Source organism: Megalobrama amblycephala, linkage group LG3, assembly GCF_018812025.1.
Source record: "Megalobrama amblycephala isolate DHTTF-2021 linkage group LG3, ASM1881202v1, whole genome shotgun sequence".
Classification (NCBI taxonomy): Eukaryota; Metazoa; Chordata; class Actinopteri; order Cypriniformes; family Xenocyprididae; genus Megalobrama; species Megalobrama amblycephala.
In genome coordinates, this window is record NC_063046.1 from 47,847,168 (window position 1) to 47,871,221 (window position 24,054).

Below are 24,054 nucleotides of genomic sequence, written 5' to 3' on the forward strand. Positions count from 1 at the left end.
TCCTGACGATGCATATGCATCGAACATGTTTTTTGAATCGTGAATCATTAATTTAGGTCAGTAATCGATGTAAAATGCTAAGAATCGGATTAATCGCGATTCTACAGCGATTCAGTGCTTTAAAATATATAAACATTAAATTACTACATGCGCGAATTGATGGAGATGTAGTGCGCAGCTCTCATTCACAGACACGCGCGGCTGCACTCTTTACCGCCTCTCACTGGATTGCGCTCGCGCTCAGTCCGTAGCCCACGTTTGATCTCTCCTCAGGAAGGTTCACATGAGCAGATGACAGTTCTCTATCGAGACAGCAATAGAACTGAGTCAAACTGCTCAAGCCATTGATAAAGCTGCCAAGTCATTGCGCGGTCACTACTGTTGTTGAAATAAAACGCTTTCATTGCGTGGAAACGTCGCCGTTATTATCGATAAGATAAAATACTGAAGTTTTAAGGAAATGGGTCATTGACATTACCTGAGCAGTTTCAAGGCGCGCAATTATTGCATGGACGGAGCAAACACATAATGTAGCTAAGTGTCTATATGCATACGCACAGTTCTATGAATGATAAATGAAATTATGAACTTAATGTCATTAAACTGAATGTGCGAGGAAACTGCTGAAATAACTAGCCTACACCATTAACAACACTGACATAAGAGCGCGCGGTTTGTCAAGATGCGCGTTAAAGTTGCGTTGTTTACTATAGCAACAGTAGAAACCCAGCGCGTTTTCTTTCAGAATCACCATAATGAAAATGTTCCATATAAAGAGAACAAAGGTGGCTTTTCTTACTATTCCGTGAAGAAAAGTTAATTTAGGATTATTTGGGAAAGTGCATGCTATTCTAGGGTAGTCTCTCCATGTAAGCATGTTTAATGAACCTGGAACACTTTAATAAGGTTGTGTAGCCTTTAACACTATCCTCCAACACTTAGCTAAATATGAACTAGGCCAAACAATACTTTTAAAGCCCTTTTAAAGTTTTGGCTTATGTAAATTTCCACAAATGCCAATTTTTATAGGCTATTAAAATAAAGTTATTTAGCATCATTGAGAACTAACATGAACTAACATTAACAATGGACAAAAGGTTTTTTGTTAGTTTGTTTTTGCCCTTACTCTCTGACCTCCTGAAGGCTGCTGTGTAACTCGCATCCTGACTAAGACACATCGAGGGAAGCATTTCAATATCCTTATGAATGCATATTAAAATGCAGAATTGAATCGAATTAATCGAATCGCATCGAATTTTAATGTGAATCGTCTCGAATTTTTTCTTCATTTGAACACCTTGTGAAAGGATTTATTGTCTATTGATTTATTGTCAAATTTACTTTAAGATATATTGCGCCTACTTGAATGTCTAGAACGGTTCAATCACATGAGGACAAAATATCTAAAAACAATAATGATTCGCTAAAATCAAAAGTGGGCGGGTCTCTGGGCCTCAAGGACAATCGGAAACAAGCCAATTAGTGCTCATGTTTACAGGACACTCAACCATTTGAACGGCGCCCTGCACATACAAAACGAATGAAAGACTTTTTTAATATGTGCTAACATGAAAACAAAACAAAAAGAATGACTTTATTCAACAATATCTTCTCTTCTGTGGCATTCTCATACGTTGTTTACGTCCCATGCTTCCAGGTTTACATCAGAACGCCGACTCATTTGCCCACGGCTCCTGCATCAGCATCACACGCATGCCTCGTGCTGCTCACGTGTGCAGCTGAGTCGGCATTCAGACGTAAACACGGAAGCCTTTACTGTGTCATCTGGGTAAGGATAATGACAGAGAAGAGATAGTTGAATAAAGTCATTTTGTTTTTGCGCACAAAAATATTCTGGTCACTTCATAAAATTAAGGTTGAACCATTGCCGTCACGTCGACTGTTTTAACTATGTTTTTAGTTGCTTTCTGGACCTTGAAAGTGTTGATTATATTGCTGTCAATGGACGAGTCAATTACCTCTCGGATTTCATTAAAAATATCTTAATTTGTGTTCCAAAGATGAACGAAGGTCTTACTGGTGTGGAACGACATGATGGTGAGTAATTAATGACAGAAATTTCATTTTTGGGTGAACTAACCCTTTAAATTGTGCTAAACCCAGAATATTAGCTACTCTAAATTCATAAAAAACAAAACTGTTTTTATGTTACCAAAATGTCACACAGTTTAGACATCTCACAACTGTGTGTCCAGATAGTATTAAGAGTGTGTTATATGATACACTTGGCTGCTAGACAAAATAGAGGACATGTGGATATTAAGGCAAGAGAGTTAGCGAGCAAGACTTCCTGCAATATTGTTCTCAAAACAAGGCAAGCAGAGGGTAGTTTGGCCCTTCAAGCTGTGGGAGATTTTACACTAAATTAACTGTCGTCAGTCAGCCAGACAGGAAGGCTGGGAACAGGTGTTTCCTGCGCAAACAAAGCAGGTGCATCATTTGCTGTTTCACTCGCTTTTACGGTCTTTCTCCATTTGTCTTTCCCCTTTCAGTCTCATATGCATGGACTTTACATCTTTGTGTGGCATATGTATGTGTATGTTCCTCTTCTATTCGTACACTTTTTTAAATCACTGATTATGTACCTTCTGTTCCTTGAAATTAATTTATTCCATTTATTGGAATTAAATGGAAGTATAAATGGAATAAACGACATTACCAGTCTTGTTAACAATATTTATTATGAGGTAGAGCGTTAAGTTAAACAGAAAAAAAGTTGTCACATTTGTTGCACAAATATTTTTGAACATTTACATATTGTATGATAGTTTAAAATATTCACAAGTAATAAGACTTAAAAAGGCACCATATTAACGATCTGTTGTATACAGTTTATATATGTGTGTGTGTGTATATATATATATATATATATATATATATATATATATATATATACACACTATACACTTTTCTAGCCACAAAAAAACAATAAAAAAAAATATTTTAATTACTGTGGGCACATGACATATTTTACATTTTACTGTTTAGCCACACTTAACATGTCTGTCAATGATCGAGACCAGATTGTGTAAGATTTGTCAGCTGCTGATCTGAAAACAAAGTGCTTCTTACAGTTCTAAAGTCTTAAATGTTAGACTGTCAGACATAATAACTGTATTTTAGCACAACACTGGATTGAATGGGATGGTATTTAAATAACATCTCCAGTGAGTAAAACATGGTGATTTTCAGTCTTTTAATAGTTGGATTATACTCGTCTTTTCCTGACTGGTGGTGCAAAATGTGTTTCTCAGAGCATGTGATATGAAAAAGAAAAAGAAAAATACCTGCATGTTTCATCTGACAAAATACAAATAGCTCTGTAATATGATAATGAATATTTAGGACAAAATACAAAAATACTGAGATACTCACAGCCTAGCTTGTGAATATTCATTGAACTGAGTGGCTCTGTAAAAGAAACAGCCTAGATTAGAAACAACTGAAACATCCCTCACCATGCATTTGTCAATGCCCACTCCAGGCATTTCTTAACTTCCTTTTGTATATTCCTGCTCATAATATCTGTGTCAGACAGTTGGCCCAGGTGACCACGTTGGACACGCTGTCGGGTGGTACCGCTCGTGTTTGTTGGCCTGACTCGTCTTTGAAGTACCTGAGAGAGGATCCTGGGTGTGCTGCAACACGTGCTGTGTTTCCTGAAGGGAGGGTGGCGTGACGTGTTCAGCCTTGCGGTGCTCCTCAAGGTGCGTTACTGTGTATTTTCCATGTACGTCCTGAGTCCCTCCTTGTTTGTGTGTGTGCGTGAGGTCTGATCCTCCGGATTGTGTGGTTAAATGATGCTTGTGTGCCGTGTGTGTATGTTTATGTGGTCTGTGTGGCTCAGACTGCAGTTTGTCAAGATGTGGGGGTGTGTATTCCTCATATGAGTTTAGGTGAGAGTGTTTATGCGAAGTGGTGTTTCCCTGTGGGCACTTTCCTCGGGTGTCCTGCCCGCGGAAGCCTCTTAGTTTTGGGCTCCAGTGTTCTCTCCACTGCAAGGCCATTGTAGTGCGGTCTGCGACTAATCGCCTCTCTTCTGGGGCCCAACTCTGCCCGCTTTCTTCTGCACCGATCAGGAGGAAGGTGCGGCCCATCTGAAGCGCAGGGCAGCCGCAGCTCAGATCCCGATCTGGAACCCAGAGGGCCTGAATGCCTCGCTTTACATGTGAAGAGCCCATGCGAAAAACCGACTGCACCAATATCGAAAACTGCCACCAGGGACCAGAGCGTTCCTTACCTTTTACCTGCACCTTCAGCACTGGGACAAAAATATGACAGAAAACAGGGACAAGGATGTTAGAAAACATGACTAAAGTCTGGAATTCACTACGGAACTTTTGCCTTCATTTGTATCCTGGATGAGTCAACGATAGTCGCCAGTCTGCATATTTTCAGCAATGGGAGTTGACAAAAATCCTCAGAAAATTGCACATCAAGCTTTTCAAGCTTGAAATAGTTTACACCTTAGCAAAGTCCCTTTAAGGCAAGTCATTTCGTTTCAAGCGAAGCTTCTAATGGTAGCTGCAGTGACCCCATGACCTTACCAGTTTCCAATTGGCTCATTTATTTAGACTTATTACGCTATATTCTTTATGCCATTCTCCCATTCATTGTAATATGAGTGCACCGTTTTTGTATATCTAAAGTCTTTGCAAATATCCTAAAGTCTTTGCCCTGTCATTCTAAACCCCAGGTTTTGAATGACCCCATCTAAACCAACAGGAATCTAAAGAGAGAGCGCCATTCCCATGACATAGGGATGTCAACATTTATTGTATGACGCCCAGTTGTTTGTAACTATTTACAAAATTGGCAAGTGCCTATAGTGTTTTAAAATCTGTTCAGATTTTAAGGGTCGTGTATTGTATTCCAGCCTTAAAGGTCCCGTTCTTCGTGATCCCATGTTTTAAACTTTAGTTAGTGTGTAATGTTGTTGTTAGAGTATAAATAAAATCTGTAAAATTTTAAAGCTCAAAGTTCAATGCCAAGCGAGATATTTTATTTAACAGAAGTCGCCTACATCGAACGGCCAGTTTGGACTACATCCCTCTACTTCCTTCTTTAATGACGTCACTAAAACAGTCTTTTGACTAACCTCCGCCCACAGGAATACACAAGAGTTGCGTTTGTAGAGTGTGTTTGTCGCCATGTTGTCGAAACGCTGTTATTTTCATCCCGCAGTCCAATCACCGGGTCTGATTCCGGCTCAAATTGATAGGGTAAAATTAAAGACATGTTTACAATAACACTGAGCGCGTGCATCTCCACGTTATGGTAAGAGGCGTGACCTTTCCGGGCAAGGTTCGCTAAGCTGCTGTCGAATCACAACACAGGAACCGCTGGCACAATCAGAACTCGTTACGTATTTCTGAAGGAGGGACTTCATAGAACAAGGAAGTTATCAGCCCGTCTTTATGACAGCGGAAACAGCGGTATACAGATAAGTAAATTATGTGAAAAATACTGTGTTTTTTTACACGCGAAACATGAACACGTTATATTGCACACTATAAACACAATCAAAGCTTCAAAAAACCACGAAAAACGGGACCTTTAAGGTTCTTCATCAAGCTTCAAGTTCTCATATTTTAGTGATTTTCAAAAGAAATGTAAATCTATATATTTCCACCATATATTAATAAAAAGGTTTACATATCTCACATATGTTTACATATCGCACAGCTGCGACCTTTTTCCCCTTTATATCACAAAGTGTGACTTTATTTCTTAATTTAACTTTTATCACACAGTTACCTTTTTTTTTATTCTGAGGTGTAAACAAATTTCCTAAGTTAAGGACATACCATAGTCCTTGAGACAGTATGTCTCTAAATTCATTTTGACTCTTGCTTGGGAAGGTGGACAGTAAGAAAGGCACTCCTCGCCTGCGGTGAGAGAAAGAGATAGAGAAAAGTTAATTATACACTTTAAAAATATTTTTATTTAAACTTTGTTTTTATTAGTGAAAGCAACAATGGACCATAAAAAGTCCAATGAAAAGGTGAATCACACTTATGAATTCAAAACTGGCACATTTTGGAATATATTTTAAATGACAGTTTGTACAAACTAGACCACCAGTATCAATCTCTCCAAGAAGGGAAAGTGAAAGGCTGTTCTATATCTCTATTCAGCAATTTAATAGAGCTCGGGGGTCCAGGAGTGTTTTTGCTATAAGTTCAAGGCAGTTCTGGAGTTTCCAGAGAGCTAGAGTTGGCCTGTCTTCTCAGTGCAGATCATAGTAATGTGTGTGAAATCAATCAGCAGTAATGGACTGCACTGCACTTTCTTAGATATTAGCGAAGCAGCTGCGGCAGGTATATATTACCATAATCATAGCAGACTGTACAATATTCTGTTGCTGTCAATGGTAAAACACATTTTATTGACGTTTTACAGTGTGCTGGTCACCAGGCCAGATTTCAAGATAGTATCGCACTGGAAAATTTGAAAAACTTCACTCAACTTGAGACTCATATGAGAGGTTCTTGTATAAACAGCAGGAGCTCCTTTTACAATTTCAGAAAACTGACCAGTAGTGCCAGTTCCAAGTATTTTTTTATGAAAGCTTGTTTCCGCCACTGAATAAAAAAAAAAAAAGGTAATTGTGACTTTTTATCTCACAATTCTGACTTTATGACTTACAATTGTGGGTTTATATCTCACAATTCTATCAAATTGTGAGAAAAAAAAGTCACAATTGTGAGATACAAATTTGAAATGATCTTTTACATTTTTTTATTTTGTGGCGGAAACAAGCTTCCATAATTTTTGGCAAGCCTGGAAGTGGACGAAAAGTGATTCTGATCTTCCTATAGAAAACATGCATTAACACTTAGAATAAGGGATAATGCTAATGTAGACTTATTTCTATATATAAATTCATATTTATTTGTATTTCAAATAAAATATGAACGCCATTTAATACTCTATATTATTACTCTTTATACAAACCCAATTCCAAAAAAGTTGTGACACTGTACAAATTGTGGATAAAAACAGAATGCAATGATGTGGAAGTTTCAAATTTCATTATTTTATTCAGAATACAACATAGATGACATATCAAATGTTTAAACTGAGAAAATGTATAATTTTAAGGGAAAATAAGTTGATTTTAAATTTCATGGCATCAACACATCTCAAAAAAGTTGGGACAAGGCCATGTTTACCACTGTGTGGCATCCCCTCTTCTTTTTATAACAGTCGGCAAACGTTTGGGGACTGAGGAGACAAGTTGCTCAAGTTTAGGAATAGGAATGTTGTCCCATTCTTGTCTAATACAGGTTTCTAGTTGCTCAACTGTCTTAGGTCTTCTTTGTCGCATCTTCCTCTTTATGATGCTCCAAATGTTTTCTATGGGTGAAAGATCTGGACTGCAGGCTGACCATTTCAGTACCCGGATCCTTTTTCTACGCAGCCATGATGTTGTAATTGATGCAGTATGTTGTCTGGCATTGTCATGTTGGAAAATGCAAGGTCTTCCCTGAAAGAGACAACGTCTGGATGGAGCATATGTTGTTCTAGAACTTGGATATACCTTTCAGCATTGATGGTGCCTTTCCAGATGTGTAAGCTGCCCATGCCACACGTACTCATGCAACCCCATACCATCAGAGATGCAGGCTTCTGAACTGAACGCTGATAACAACTTGTGTTATCCTTGTCCTCTTTAGTCCGGATGACATGGAGTCCCAGTTTTCCAAAAAGAACTTCAAATTTTGATTCGTCTGACCACAGAACAGTTTTCCACTTTGCCACAGTCCATTTTAAATGAGCCTTGGCCCAGAGAAAATGCCTGCGCTTCTGGATCATGTGTAGATATGGCTTCTTTTTTGACCTATAGAGTTTTAGCCGGCAACGGCGAATGGCACGGTGGATTGTGTTCACCGACAATGTTTTCTGGAAGTATTCCTGAGCCCATGTTGTGATTTCCATTACAGTAGCATTCCTGTATGTGATGCAGTGCCGTCTAAGGGCCGAAGATCACGGGCATCCAGTATGGTTTTCCGGCCTTGACCCTTACGCACAGAGATTGTTCCAGATTCTCTGAATCTTTGGATGATATTATGCACTGTAGATGATGATAACTTCAAACTCTTTGCAATTTTTCTCTGAGAAACTCCTTTCTGATATTGCTCCACTATTTTTTGCCGCAGCATTGGGGGAATTGGTGATCCTCTGCCCATCTTGACTTCTGACACTCTGAGAGGCTCTTTTTATACCCAATCATGTTGCCAATTGACCTAATAAGTTGCAAATTGGTCCTCCAGCTGTTCCTTATATGTACATTTAACTTTTCCGGCCTCTTGTTGCTACCTGTCCCAACTTTTTTGGAATGTGTAGCTCTCATGAAATCCAAAATGAGCCAATATTTGGCATGACATTTCAAAATGTCTCACTTTCAACATTTGATATGTTATTTATATTCTATTGTGAATAAAATGTAAGTTTATGAGATTTGTAAATTATTGCATTCCTTTTTTTATTCACAATTTGTGCAGTGTCCCAACTTTTTTGGAATCGGTTTGTATTATTATTATTATTATTATGATAATTTTTGGTATACCGTTATTATACTATTTAAAATTTGGTGGATTACTTATCCCACACTGTTAATTATAAGGACATGAATGATTCCAGTTGTGCATCTTGTTAAGGAGTGACATACTGCTTATCTAAATAATCTAATGCATGTAATTACATTTTTAATGGGGCTAGAAAGCTATAATGACACTGAAGGGGTGAATAATAATAAACTTCATGCAGCTTGTGCATATTAAAGGGATAGTTCACCCAAAATGAAAACTGTCATCATTTACTCAGCCTCAAGTTGTTCTAAACCTGTATGAATTTCTTTCTTCTGCTGAACACAACAGAAGATATATTAAAGAATATTGGTAACCAAACTGTTAATGGGCCCCTTTGACTCAAAATATATTCTTCTGTGTTCAGCAGAAGGAATAAATTCATGCAGTTTTATAACAACTTGAGGGTGAGTAAATGATGACAGTTTTCATTTTTGGGTGAACTATCCCTTTAACCTGAACAGAATTGTGTTACACACCAAATGCTACAGCACAAAGCTAATCCACTAGGGGGCAGTAAATTACAATTAATATGCTTTATTATGCAGTATACTAAATGCACTTTATTTTAAGAAAATGTTGTGCATCATTGTTTGGCAATAGTGTATGTATCATAACAATAAAGTACTTTAAATTGGGGGGAAAAGTTTAAAGATGACAATTTAAAGTCCTACTTTTTGAATGAAGTGTATCTGACCATAAAGCTCACAATAAAATGACTGTGTGTGTATAACCAATTGCTTACCAATGCTGTACTGAGGCTGGTAAACTGGGGTGGGCGGTGCAACCTCCTGAATACCTGAACGAACAACACACAGGCAGAAAGGGGGAAGAGGGTCTCATTAAATTACAGCAAGCAGTGACAAGTTTATTTGTGTGTCTTTCATTTTGTCCTTCCTCTTTTTCACACCTCCGCTGTGGGTGACTGGCTCTAATCCCTGCGGTGGCTCATTAGGGCATACTTGCCATTTGTGAGTGTGTGAGGGAGAAAGGGGACGTGTGTGCTGTGACTGCAGTTTGCCCTGTTGTCTTTTAGTGCATGTGGAATGCTTGTGTTAAAAACAAGTGTACGTTTGTCACAGTGTGTGAGCCCAGACAATTTCGAGCATGTGTGTGGTCTTAAAGGTCAATAGGGCCACCTATCAGGACGCCCTCTGCCACACACGCACACATACGGCCCATGATAGGTCTGGAGCGCTGGGTCAACCATATATTACCCATGAGTTCTGTACTTCTGCCCATATCTCTGACACAACTGGGGCACTGACACCTTATCCTCCTCCTCCAACCCCCCAAACTCTAAAGTCCCTCAGCAATAACTCATATCAAGCGTCAAACGCTTGATGCTTCAAATGCTTCAGTCATTTTAGTGTTTTTAGCCTGGAAGGCATTTAGTAGGTCTGTGGGTGTAAGAGCTGGCATTGTTTGCAAATGCAGACCTGAATAAATCCATTTGCTATAAAGGATGTTGTATATAGACAGAGTTTAACATGGATAACATGAGACTTCCTGGTCACTGTTATCCAAAATAAAAACCCCACAAATCTTCAAGTGCTAATAATATCTAATGTCTGGGTCACTTTCCCTGTGATAAACGACGGCTGCGTTTCCTGCTCCATGAGAGGTGGCAAACGGTCCGCTGGTGCTGGTTATGTTTTTAGCCGCGGCTCGCCTTTGGTGCTGTAAAGATGGGAGCTCACGCTATAAATATCCATGTTGAGACGTTCCATGTAGAACAACAAACAAGCTCTTCTATCACTGAGCCGTAACCCGTGAAGAATTATGCGTCTGCCGTGCTGGGAGGGAAACGGGTCTGGTTGTACGCCGTGACAGGTGTTGTTCGCCCATACCGTCAACCTTCTCCTTGTAGCTTGCACCGTTACATGAACTTTGAGATATAAAAAAGTTGCAATACACATTGAATTATCACTTACTGAAAGTAAAGCACCCAGAAATCCAGAAAGATGATTGCAATGTTGATGAAAGCCAAGAGACACAACCTGAGAAATTTCAGGACTTTGTATGGAACTAGTTATTCACAGGAATGAGGGGAAGGTGTTTGGGTTTCAGAGACCGGCTTCTACTAGATCTTTCATAAACAAACAGTAGTTTGCAAAGTGACAATGATACTGAGTTTGGAGTTTAAATAAATTAAGCAGGTTAATTGGATCAAGGGCAGTTGAGGTAAAAAACACGATAGACCTTATAGGTTTGAGGCCACATTGAATTTAAGGCAGATGGAAATGGGGGTGTGAGGGATACAGTCTTTACAATGGCACACACTACATAAAAGTTTTAGATCACATAATTTGTACAACTTTCTAAACTGTTTTATGGAATTTTTGACAATTGAAAGTAGCATTTTTTAATTCAGAAAAAAGCTGTTTTGTCAGCTGAACAGTGTATGTTGTTAAACAACAGTAGCTTTCAAGCCATTGAACACACTGTACTTCTATCGTTCATGGCCTCATTTCATTACTGCCAAAACTTAAATATGTTGCTACCCTTAAGGATTAAGGTATTGATTAAGGTCAATAGGTATTGATACACTATACCGTTCAAATATTTGGGTTTTTTTTAAAGAAGTTTCTTATGCTCACCAAAAATACAGTAAAAACAGGAATATTGTTAAACATTATTACAATTTAATTTTTTAAAATTATTTTAGTATATTTTAAAATGTAATTTATTCCTGTGAACAAAGCTGCCATTATGCCCAATGTTGTCTAGTCCACGGTTTTCCCACGGAATAGAGTAGTGATTAACCCCCATTATAAAACCCCATTGGAAGGAAGGAACCAGCAGTGAATTAAGAGCCTTTCACACTCAATGCGGTAATTCGGTGTGAATGTTCGGCGCTGGAGTCAAAAGTACTGACTTCGGTACCAAGTCCGTACTGAAATTTTAAAAATGTGATTCTTTGAGCGCTGTTGAGCGAACTTGTAAACACCTCTGATTGGCCATTGTGTTGATGTGCTCATCGGATATGTCTGTGATTGGCTACAATGATCAATGCATGGGACCGTTTGAAAGCAGACAGACGTGTCTGAATTTGAAAGCGTTTTGAAAGCGGGAGAGTTTGAAAGCAGGCATCTATCAGCAGACTGGTCTGTGTAAGCACTCGGTGAAGAGTGTCATTGATGACTATTTACAAAGTTTTTGAAGCGTTGATCATTAAAGCCTATCACAGACATATCCAATGAGCACGTCAACACAATGGCCAATCAGAGGTGTTTACGAATCCACTCAACAACGTTCAAAGCATCACATTTTTAAAATTTCAGTACCGACTTGGTACCGAAGTTGGTACTTTATTTGGCGCGATGGCGCTCTTGAATGAAAACAATAGGTCTCTATGGAGCTATCTTCACACCGGGCACAAACAATCGCAGCGCGAAAAGGCGAAGTTCATATATCATATGAACTTCATATATATATTCATATATCTTAATTTAATGCTGCATGTTGTGTAGTAGACGATGTTAAAGGCAAACAGAAAAACTTGCGAGATACATACATGAGGAAAAATACATTGTCGCTCAGCGCCACCTAGCGTGCAAGCATGAATTAGCCGAAGGAGATCGACTGTTTCGCATTCTGTGTGAAAGCTCCATTCATCAGCGATTCGCCTCGCTTCATCGCGTCGCGTTCAGTGTGAAAGACTTCCACGTTCGGACAATCTATTGGGCTACTTTTACACTGTTGCCGCAGGTTGTTTTTATAGTCAGCAGGTTGAAGTGCACATACTGTAGCTATATGCATTAATCAGACTTTGTAGTGCGCATAGTTCCGAAAGACAGACCTGATACGCGACATGCATTTAATCTGTCAAATATTCAGTTACGAATGTCATGCACACTTGATACTTACGGATACATGGTCGGAGGGGGGAATGACCTTGCTTGTACCCCGGGGCGCAGCGGTTACACCTCTGTCCTGTGACTCCTTCTCTACACAAACACTGCCCTGTGGACTGGTTACACCAATGGCCCACTGCACCCATTGGGTGGCACTGGCATGCTGAGGGAGACAAGTAGAAAAGGAAAGGATAAAAGTGAAGAACGAGAAAGGACACACAAAGAGTAATGTAGCAAAAGGATGACTACAACAGGGCAGTGGAGGAAAAAAATGTGTTAGGAAGAGAGAAGAGAATTATCATAAGATTAAGGGTATTAGTGTAAGACTACACAGAACAAGGCAGCTGTGGTTCATGTCTTCAGTTGTAATTCAAGTCTCATTGACCCCTGAGCAACATTTTCCCCATAAAACATATGTGTGATGGCTGAGAGACCACTGAGAGGAAAGATCTGCTTCTCTGCTTCTGCTCAATCCTTTTTCATCCAAACAAAGCTCCAACTGTCCTACAAACATTTATATACGCTTAAAAGTCAGGTCTGTTTTAACATTAACAAGTTCTAAATCTTTCAATTCCCAAATTTTTAAAGATAATTCCATCACTTAATTCAAATATTTAGGTGTTAGCAGAGGTTTTATGGTATTTCCAGGACATAATTTAGATTTTGTATACATTTCATGAAGTTGCGCACTAAATTGCAAGTAAACATTGATGTATGATATGAATGCACAAGCATGCAGAGTAAACTGATGTTATGCTGGGACATTGACTACAATGCTCTGTGAGCGTGCCATAGATATAAGCGCAGTCAAAGGGCAAGTGTCAGTGCACATTCCATCACTCATAGTGTAGCCATAACATAGACACAGACTATGCTGCCTTTCACACACCTCAGACCCCACAGATGGCAAAGCCAAAAAAAAAAAACTTTTCTTTTTTTCACTTGAGGGAACGGCAAGAATGATTCACTCACTGACATACTATATTAAACACAAAACATACAGAGAAATCAATTGTTACTGACGTTGGCAGGCCTTGCGGTGGCTGAGTGGTTTGCTGTGGTCGCGCGAATATCCGTTCTGGCAGAACTGGCAGTGGCGTCCCGTTGTGTGGTGCCGGCACTTCAAACAAATGCCTCCACTGACTCGACCAGACTGCTGATACACGGCCATACTGAACCTACACTTAGTAGAGTGACCATTACATTCACATGCTGGAAGAGAAAGAAAGAGACAAAGATGAGGGCAGGTAGAGGATTGAAAAATGGCAGTAAAAACAACTTTTTAAAAAAATCCTTACATTTATTTGAGAAGCAACACTACATACAACATATACACATTTAGATTGTATCTTTCTTTTGTCTTACTGCACTTGCAGATTTTTTCTTACTTAAATAAAAAAATCTTCCAGTACAGTAAGATACTCTTGTTAAAAATTCTAGACTGCATCCAAAATCACATACTCTCTTGAGTAGGTAATTATTTTGAATAAGTACTTGCTTTATGAGCTCTAAAAAACTATGTTCTATGTAGTATGAATGTGTGTAGTATGAAAGTAATCTGGATGTACAACATTCGCCATGTTGTCATTATCATGTGACCTACCAGCGCTTCACTACCATTCACAAATCCTCTCCCGTGGCCTCATGGGATAGTAAAGTGTCCTTTGTATGTACACTTCACAATCTCATCGGAAGTAGTAGGTCATCCGGGTACTTTTTGCCTACTCTTTTATGAGTACTTCTATTATCACATACTGTTTTTAGCCTACTATATAGTAGGGAAGTATGCAATTTCAGACTGCTGATTACCCAGCATGCATTGCGACTTGAGTCAAATCAGAGTGAGTTTGATCTGATTACTCACCAGGATTGTAGAAGATCGATGTATGTCATTAATCATTCAAAGTAAAATAAAAAGTGTTGGATGCTTAAAATTCTTATGAAGTATTGCTTATCATGTAAATAAATGTAAGGATTTTTACCTGTTTAAACTGGTAAATTAAAAAAAAAAACTCATTATAGGGATAGTTCACCCAAAAATGAAAATGATCCCATGATTTACTCACCCTCAAGCCATCCTAGGTGTATATGACTATCTTCTTTCAGACGAACACAAAATATTTAAAAAAATATCATTAGTCCTCCAAGATTTATAATGGTTGTGAATGGGGTGCCACGTTTTGAAACCAAAATAATGCATCCATCCATAATAATCCATGACTCCAGGGGGTTAATAAAGACCTTCTGAAGTGAAGCGATGCATTTTTGTAAGAAAAATATCCATATTTAAAACTTTATAAATTCACGTACGGTCACATTATTTTTTACTTCAAAACGCGGCCCCCCATTTACAACCATTATAAACTTCGGAGGACTAATGATATTTGTAAATATATCTCCGATTGTGTTCGCCTGAAAGAAGATAGTCATATACACCTAGGATGGCTTGAGGGTGAGTAAATCATGGGATAATTTTTCATTTTTGGGTGAACTATCCCTTAATGCAGATGTTTACATATTTTATATGATATTGTGAGGAAAATAATATGCCATAAATATTTTTTTCCATAAGTAAGAAACTTAAAAATAGACATTTAAGCACAGACAGACCACCAGACACACACAGGCTTAAACTCACGGACGCACGGGTGTGGTTGGCTGGGTGTGGCCCGTTGCCATGGACGATCATAAAAAAATTGCTCACATACGTCACAGTCCGGCCCAGATGTATGATGCTCACATTGACACAAGGCACGGCCCTGGTTGTCACGACGACAGCGAGAGGCATGGCCATTGCACTTGCACCTGCCTCCGACCTGTAGGTCGGAAAGGGCAAGAGGGGGTTTCGGTGGGGCGTAAAGAGATGATGGGATGAGGTGGTGTGAGTCTTTTTTTCTCGATTTAGAATGGGACTTCCCCCTCCCTCCATTGTTTCTCCTTCTCCTCAACTCTCGCCCCTTGGAGCCCTGCTGTGGGATATTTAGGGACCAATCACATGTGCCATCCTGGCATGGCTTGTAACTGTCCTTCTTACGGCCCCTTCCCACTCTACCTTGAGATCCCATCACCTTTTGGGTAACATTGTGGCCACTTTGCTGCACGGTGCTTTTATTCCTAATTCTCTGTGTTGAAGTCTGTTTTTCTCGACTATTTCTCCAAATGTCAGATGTTTTAATGCCAGTGTTTTTCTCGCCAAACCTCAGAACTTTGTCTTCCCTTTCTCTCCATCTAAATGTGCCTCCCACTTCATTCAGTTTCTCTTCTCTTTTTTTCATTTTGTCCAATGACTGGTGAAATATTATCTTTATGTCTGTTGCAGTCACCCAGTCTTGGAGCCCTGGACTATAGTCAAAATCTGGCGAAGAAGGACGTCCATCCAAAGTCGAGAAGGCCAGCACGACATTTCCACGATGCTTCTGCAGTGGTCTGGGATCTGAACACAGCGGCTCCGTCTCCTGGTGCTTTGTCAGAGCGATAGACTGTGCTGGACGGCCGAATTCGCCCATGCAATCGCTTGAATAAAACTGTAGAGGGCGCCAGCTCCGGCCAAAGTCCATTGACTTCAAGATGGAGATGGAGTAGGACTCCATCGACTCCACCTGTTGACAAAACTGAAGACTAATGTAAGTGACTTCAAAGCGTCTGCCCAGGGGAACTGTCAAAGTCCAATCAACACCACCCGAGCCTTCAGCAGCCGTCCAGCATGTCAGATTGTGGGGGTTATGAAGGTCTGTTAAAGTGCTGATGTTTGTCTTGGGTCCTTGCTGGAGGTCCTCCATCGATACAGGCATCCCATAGGCTGTATTGATGAATTCAGATAGGCAGTGGCGTGGACGCCCATCCAGGTGGTAGCAGGGGTCATGAGGAGAGGTCCAGCTGAGAGGAGATTGAGAAAGTAGAGGAGAAAGATGGGAGAGAGGGAAGAGGGTGAAGAGGAAAAGAGGGAGGAAGGAGAGTCTCTGGAAAGGAGGGGAGTGATATCTGGACATGATGTCATCAAGCCTGTAACAGTAGGGAAGGAGAAAAAGAAAGATGAAAAAAATTATAAGAGGTCAGGATACTGATGGATTTACATGACATTTGAGTGAAGCTGGATTTTCTCAGACCACACCACCCAATTAAAAACATCCCAGATCACCACACTCATTCTAGGTTCTAAATCGACCATTTTACACACATAATCCAGCCAATCACAGATCTATTTGTCAGCAGGAGGCCTCTCTTTATCTGGTCTGTGTCATTGTGCCTTAACTTAACGCTTTTCAGTATATATTCATCTTGACATTTTCAACCCTGTAAAGAAGGAACAGGGGCGATCGAGTGTATAAACATAGAGAGATTGCAAGAGATGACATAGAGCATGTGGAGCAGCTGCTCCAACCCTTTCTCATTTATCATATTTATGGCTTTCCACTCTTTTAATCTAAACCTGCCCAATGCAGATGGGGAATTAATAGTGGAGATAGGAAGAAGCAGCATAGAAAGGACTAAATTGACTTAAAAGAAAAACAAAGGATTGATTTTTACCCTTAAACACATGAACAGAGAACCACATGGGAATCAATGGTTTCTACAAAGAAAAGGCATCCTGATATTACTTAAAAATTTTGTTCATTAGTTCACTTTCATGTACATATAGAGTAAAAATAAAACTGAATATAACTAATTATAACTATAACTAACATGGGTTTTAATGTCTGGCATCTTTCGCAGATTATCCTTGCAGACAGGACCAGCACATCTCACAAAAAAATTTTTACATTGAAAAATGTAAAAAAAAAAATTTACCATTTTTTACATGGTACATGTCATGGTCTTTTAGGGGCCATTTAAACGGCACCGTTTTCAACTAAAAATGAAAAAATGTATGCGTTTTGGCCGTTCTTTTACACGAAAACAGTGTTTTAGAAACTTGAAACACAAACTTTTGAAAATGGGTTTCAAAGTGTACGTTTTTAAAAACAATACCGTCATTATTTCCTTGTAAACTACAAAAAAGCATGTTTGTGAAAACGGTGACATGTCATCAACAAGTTTATTATGTTTTCAGTCTATAGACATGCATGATTACTTTACCACCACCAAAAAAAAAAAAAAAGGCAGACTAGAGGATTGTGTTTTTGCTGCTCAGGTTGCTGAGTTTATTAATGCTTCTCCAGCAAAGCATTTATTTACTGCACCACAATAACCAGCAGAGACGCATTATTTACATAGGCCAAATTCTGACATTGCCAGCTAATTCTAATTCTGACATCGCCAACTACGGGCCAGACATGCATAATACAGCGTTTTTAGTTGTTTCTGTGGATCCGTGAGAACAGGGATTGTTTTGACAGTTGTTGTCTGTATGCAAAACTTTTCCGTTTTTAAGTACATCGTTGTTATGTAAAAGTACCCTTAGATAGAGAGAAATTTAAATACTAGTGTGTTCAAACTATGGCTGGTAGTACATGTATGAAAATGTTTTTAGTAAAGATTGAAAATGATAATTTTAACACATTAGATGTGGTACATTGACCCTTACATTGAAATGTAGAATTGTCATGAAACATGAAAATATGAAATTGACATCATCACAAACCAAAATGTAGGAATTAATTATTGATATTGGCAAAATATAGTGTAATATTCTGCCAAAAAATATATGTAATAAAATATTATTTTAACAAAATAAAACACCATGGTCAAAATTCCTTGGGAAATGCATGCATTTCTTTATGAACCCCTATAAAAAGAACTGTGGTAGTAATCACAAGATGGTAGGAAAGATATGAGGAATGCATAGATTATTAAAATTAATTCAAAGATTTTATTGAAAACAAAGATTCCATAAATCGCATCCGATTGGGTCAGTTTGACCCCTTTATGCTTTCGAGTGTCAGCACGTCACTTTAGGGTCCTCGTCTTTTCCAGGACTCAGTGCAACATTTGATTGTCACCCCAGTCGGTACCCCTGAGCCCTGACTATAAATTCCAAATAGTTAATTTGAGGCAAATGGCTAAAGAAATTCTCTCTCACTCTGTGTGTGGGACAAAGAGAAAGATTATGAGAGAAAGGAAGAGAAAGTGAGAAGGACAGAGAAATGAGGGGATCTGTACTAAGATTAGAAGATAAAATATGTGGCAGATTTATAGAATGAATGTGAGAAATGCATGTTCAATTTGAGCCATTTCCTTTGGCAAGACAGCGTAAGCCTGTACCCGCCTGTCTGCAGGCCCTCGGTAATGAATCTCTGTCTTCTTAGCCTGATGATGGAGTCTGTTTATTTATCTGATGAGAATCTACACCAGAAGTTGCAAAATCTCGCCTACAGACATGAGAAACAATGTGCTCACTTATCCTTAGACAGAGTGATATAGAGCCCTGACAACTTGTGGTTTAAAACAGGCCTGCAGATGGGTTGCATTTGAGAGTTAACACCCTTCGCTTCCAATGAAACACACTGTAAAGTCCTTGGTGTTCGGTCTGTGCCTCAAATGATCGGTTGTTAACTGTTAGAAGTGCATCTTAATCTAACAGATGAACATTTGAAACATTTGCTGTTCCCTCAGCTCTTCTCACCATCTCTTTTCTCAGTGTAGGCCTATCACCTGCCCTCGAAGTTCTGAAAATATTCCTAAGTGTTGATGATTGATGATGTCCTAACAAGCGTTTGACATTGACAGCGAAGTCAGCAGGGATGCATAAACGTCCCGGTAGGAGAGGGGAGCACTGAGAGATTCACGAGAAGAGTCACTGGCTCAATTAGCTCATAGGCTGAAATATGAGGACCCCTGAGGGACATGAAGGTCAAAGAAAAAGCACTGTGAAGTAAAACCACACACTTTCTTATCTATTGTTCTTTGGGTTTCTTTTCATTTTTATCTTAAATAATAAGGGTTTAAAGCATTTTTGCCAAGGTGCCTACAACTACAACGCGAGGTTTGTGATGAGCGACCAACTGCGGGACAGTGCAGCGTTCTTACCCGCCGTGGCGCATTCCCAGGGTCCGGTGTGCAGCTCGCGATCATTCCACACATGTTGCGACGTGCCCCAGGGGAAAACTGAGAACACTGTGAAAACCCCTTCCGCATTAATTGATCGCCTGATTAATTGAATCTCCGGTTTCAGCGAGGCGGCAAAGTATCTGAGGACGATGCGTAAGACTGTAAGTTAGGAAAGTGATGAGGGTGTGGAGATATTCACGGCTGTCGGTGAGGCAGAGAGGCGCGGGTCTCGAGCAGGGAGGCTTTGATACACTCTTAGCATGATTTGCGTTTGTCCCTGACTTCGTTGCACCACTAGCTGATTAAACATAGCTCATTACACTTACTTGATGTGTTTATTGAACTCGTAAGCCCCTTTCTAGAGGACAAATTCAAACTTGTTCAGTTGCTAGGCTTCATTCTAGCAGCACGTATTACCCTGGATACAGTTTCCACAATTTGCCTAGCTCTTAACATAAATTCACACCCAGCGTAGTATGAGAGCTGCTAAGTGTCCTTTCCTGTTCACCAGACGTTAGCTTTGAAAACGAGCGGGGGCACTTCTTCATAAGTTATCACAAAGTCAAAAAGAAATGATCGGATCAGCTTTGTTTGTGCTCGAGCCAACAAGACCAGGCACAATTCTTGACTGATAGCCTGCTTTGACTGGGGGATAAGAACAAATAGCCTATGTTTATAATAGTTTGCCAAAAATATATTTCATCAAGCTAATATAAAATCTTAACAAGCACAAAGATAATGGGACTGAAAAAAGAGGTCAGAAATATATTGACGCTGAAAGTCAGTGGGGTCCTTCAGACAGCCACTGACATAAAATATATTTATAATAAAAGTATATCATTTATTATAAATATATAATAATCTTCTTGTTCAGTTTACTTATTTACATATAAAAATGAACTAATGCATACTTTACCAAGGTTTTGTCGACATTTTGTCCACTTAAATTAGTAGCCTAGGCTAAATGGAAATTAGCCTACTTAATCCATTCGATTTTCATATCGAAACACAGTGTTTATACATTTCGAGAAAATCCGAATTGCTTAGCTACTTAGTTGTCTCTGCATCTTGAGGTGGGATAGGAGAAAGTAGTTTACTATTTTATATTAGGCTAAAATTAATATAAAGATACCATGCTAGCTAATTGACCAGAACTAGTTAGCCTACTTTGCGTGTATTCCTCTCAAGTTCTTTACAGTTTGAATAGAGATCAAATTAAGTTGCCATATACCTAGAAGAATACACGACTGACAAATAAAAATAAATAAATAAGTAAATAAAAAACTTTGTGGCAAAAACAAGAATAGTTTTTTCGTTATAGCCTAGGCTACATCATGAAATAAAAAAACAAAAAAACAATAAAATCACCATATTTGTAATAAGAGCCAATGATTTAAGATGTGATAGAAAGTCTCATTTTTTCTCTCTGAAATCTGATTTTGCACACATTTGGCACGACGCGGGTCTATTCTTAGGAGAGCTGGATACCTGTCAGTTCCCGCGTGCGCAGTGCTGCTCTTAAGTTCCTCAATCTTAACCCGTGGGTATGATGTCGGACAGATGAGAAAGATTTGGCCTGCTTAACACATTTGAACGTTCTTTCTCATGGACGACAGCCAGTCAAGGTTGTACTAAATCCTTGACAAGTGATCCCCGAGATAGACCTACGCGTGGGATCCATGTTCTTGAAATTGACTGATTTAAAATTGCGTGATTTATTACTGTCCCTGTCCATCATTAATTAGCCTAATCAATCACTGTCTGTCTGTTCGTTTTCCTCAGAAGAATAGAAACATCAGGAACAATGCGCATTCTCTTGCTCTTCCTCTTCCAAATGTCTGCGTAACGTTGCATGCGGGAGAGACAAGCTGGCCTGCTTGCTTTCTTTGCACGCACGCGCGCGCGCACACACACACCTGTTTTGCAGCTGCCAGTAACACCTCTGCTAGCTTCCGGTTAATTTCAGATAATCCTCATACATAAAATTAAAGATGAGCAAAGTATGGAAACATTACTCTTGTTGAGCACTAACATCCTTCAGCACAAGCATAATCGTACACACCTCTGGGAACCTGATGCACATCCAAAGCAGGTTACAAGAAGAAGAAGGAAACATCGAAGGAGAGGAAAAAAGAAGTGTTGAACCCAATGCTCTTTGTTTGTTGTTGTTTGCCTATTCGGTATAGCTGGACTGTTTAATAATTCTGACATTGAATCATGGTCTACGCGCGCTTTATGGGGTCTTATTCAAGCGGCCTGCTTTGAAGTTTACATAAGAATATTCATAGTGCGCCCATGTCAGCTTTAACATATGCCTAAGCAAGGATACATGTTTGAATGGGAAAACACATGTAGTAGGCTATATTGTGCGGCACATGGAGAGAAAGAAGGAAAAAAGAGAGACCGATCACTCTCTCTCTCTCTCTCTCGCTCGCTCTCTCCCACGCCATGTGCCCTGGCAGTGAAATCATGAAATCTCCCTGCAGGTTTCGTCTCAATGTTGAAAAACAGATGCAAATGAAATCGCCGTCCGTGATTCCATTCTCCATTTATGCCAAGCACAACATTCCATGATGAACCTAGGGTGGAACAATTAGCAAAGGGGGTTTCACCCCATTTATCCTTAATTAAACGTTTAAAATAAAGGCTAACCATGTGTTTTAGAAGATGCACGAGAGAATGTATCATCCTGTCATGTATGCCTGCAGTTTGGCAATAGTTGGTCTTTTCATTCAAATTTAGATCATCCTATATAAAAAAAAAAAGATAACTGATCGTTGCAGGCCTATCGAGTTTCCTCCCAATTCTATATTTCCACTGTAATCTGTGTTTGAATTGTGCAATGAGATTTAAATCACATGGGACGTGAACTAAGGCGAACCCTATAATGATCATTTAATGAAAAATTCTGTTTTATGGAGCTATAATTACAACCATTCGTGTTTATCAGTTGACCCGACATATGTCACAGAATAACGAGGCACGAATTGCGCCCGCAGAACAGGGAACGGAAATTGCTTTTTTTTTTTTTTTACTAAAATATAACGATTTCGCAGCTGGCCACCTACATGGCCTTAAGCTGTTATTATTTATTTTTTTATTTATTTAACTTTTGTTTTACATCGTTGTATTGGTCTAACTGATTGTGTCCTATTATAGCCTATGCGATGGAAATTATTTAATATATGGACTTTCTAAATTAGTCATTACATTTGATAATTATGCACCTAATAAGACATAAAACACCATTAAAAACAAATCATTTGAGGTGCACTTCGTCTTTACAAAATGCCAGAATGTTTTGCAATTGAACTGCGCGCGCGATTCGGGAAAATATACAATCTACCATGTATGTTTTTATAATTACACTACGGTTATAATGAAAACACTACACTTAACGAGCAAGATAATGTGAAAGAATATATTCCTTAACTTAGCCTAACCTAAATAGCAAATGTTTCGGGGTTGTTTGACAAGATTTGCGGTGTGTGCGTAGACGAATGGTCTCATTATCCTTAAATTACGCGTAGCCTTCCGGCAGAACAATTTTGTACAATTCACAGATCATCCAGCCCATCCGCAACTGACAGGTAGGCCTACAGGTTCCTGACTATGACAATCAATCACGTTTCATCTGTGTTTAACATCGCTTTATTTTAAAGTAGGCCTATATTGAGTCATGGACTATAGCGCTTAAAAGAAAAAAAAGTTATTAGGGTATGCAGATAAGCAATAATAATTATTATTATTATTATTTTATTATTATAGTAATAAAATACTTATTTATTTACAAATGGTTTGCTTTATTAAATATTAAAGTATGCATTTTAATTATGTAAACTATTTATCTACCTTTTTATCCATTAATTTTTTTTTACAGGACATGAACACTTAGCTGACAATATATGGAATACGGATTAGCCTTGGGGGAAAAATGAGGTATAAGCAGCATGGAAGTTCTGTTTGTTAATTACGTTTTATATTTGATGGGGGGGGGGAAACAAATAGGCTAAAAATAATATCACATTATGTAAAATAAATGAAGCTTGCTTGATGTTGCAAGAAAAAGGGGGAAAAATGTCCCCATGCACGTGACTTGCATGTATCTAAAATAACCTATATTTTGAATAGAAAAAAAGTTTTCTTTTTTCTTTTCATGAGAACAAATTTGCGCGGCACTATCCCCGGTTAAGACTAATCAACAGGTCAGTGTGTTAGTCTAAATTTAAATCTCTTTTCAGCAGTCCACAACAAGCCTGTTTTAATTTAGCTACAGATGCGGGGACTGAAAAGGTGCACATGCAAGATTAAAACTGAGTTGACCTACCATGTGCGTGTCAGTGCGGGTTGCCAGTGTAGCCGCGTCCTGGTTGATCAATAAGAGCACGACAAGTGGACAGATATTCTCAGGCGGAGCAGCGCAAGTTCCTGCTGCATTCAGTGCGCCGCGGCAGGGTTACGTATCACCCTGACGTCAACTCCTTCACAGGCATAGGACACACACATTTACATACACACTGAACGCCATGCGTTAAGCACATTTAGAATGTATGCACACTTTCTTGGTTTTCTGACTCTTCAGCTGAGAAAATATCACC

At 39.1% G+C, this 24,054-nt stretch overlaps 1 protein-coding gene across 2 annotated transcripts; it reads right to left on the bottom strand.

The window, feature by feature from the left end:
* Positions 1-2,683: 2,683 nt before the first annotated feature.
* ntn5 (netrin 5) lies at positions 2,684-24,054 on the bottom strand. 2 transcript variants are annotated; one of them, XM_048185813.1, is made up of 7 exons: positions 23,784-24,054; positions 15,108-16,471; positions 13,493-13,681; positions 12,483-12,632; positions 9,358-9,411; positions 5,829-5,909; positions 2,684-4,282 (listed from the first exon to the last, which is right to left on the bottom strand). In XM_048185813.1, exons 2-7 carry the CDS (start codon positions 16,456-16,458, stop codon positions 3,552-3,554), a joined length of 2,556 nt encoding a protein of 851 aa, XP_048041770.1. In that variant the 5' UTR covers positions 16,459-16,471; positions 23,784-24,054; the 3' UTR covers positions 2,684-3,551. The 2 variants fall into 2 exon arrangements, with proteins under 2 accessions (XP_048041770.1, XP_048041769.1); XM_048185812.1 differs by lacking the exon at positions 23,784-24,054 and adding an exon at positions 19,436-19,563.

What these genes read in the sequence shown, in the direction of transcription:
- ntn5 (XM_048185812.1), bottom strand. An exon ending in CCACCGCAAGGCCTGCCAAC is followed by an intron (nt 12,633 to 13,492) that starts GTCAGTAACAAT and finishes TGTCTCCCTCAG; the next exon opens with CATGCCAGTGCCACCCAATG. An exon ending in CCCCCTCCGACCATGTATCC is followed by an intron (nt 9,412 to 12,482) that starts GTAAGTATCAAG and finishes TTGTTCGTTCAG; the next exon opens with GTATTCAGGAGGTTGCACCG.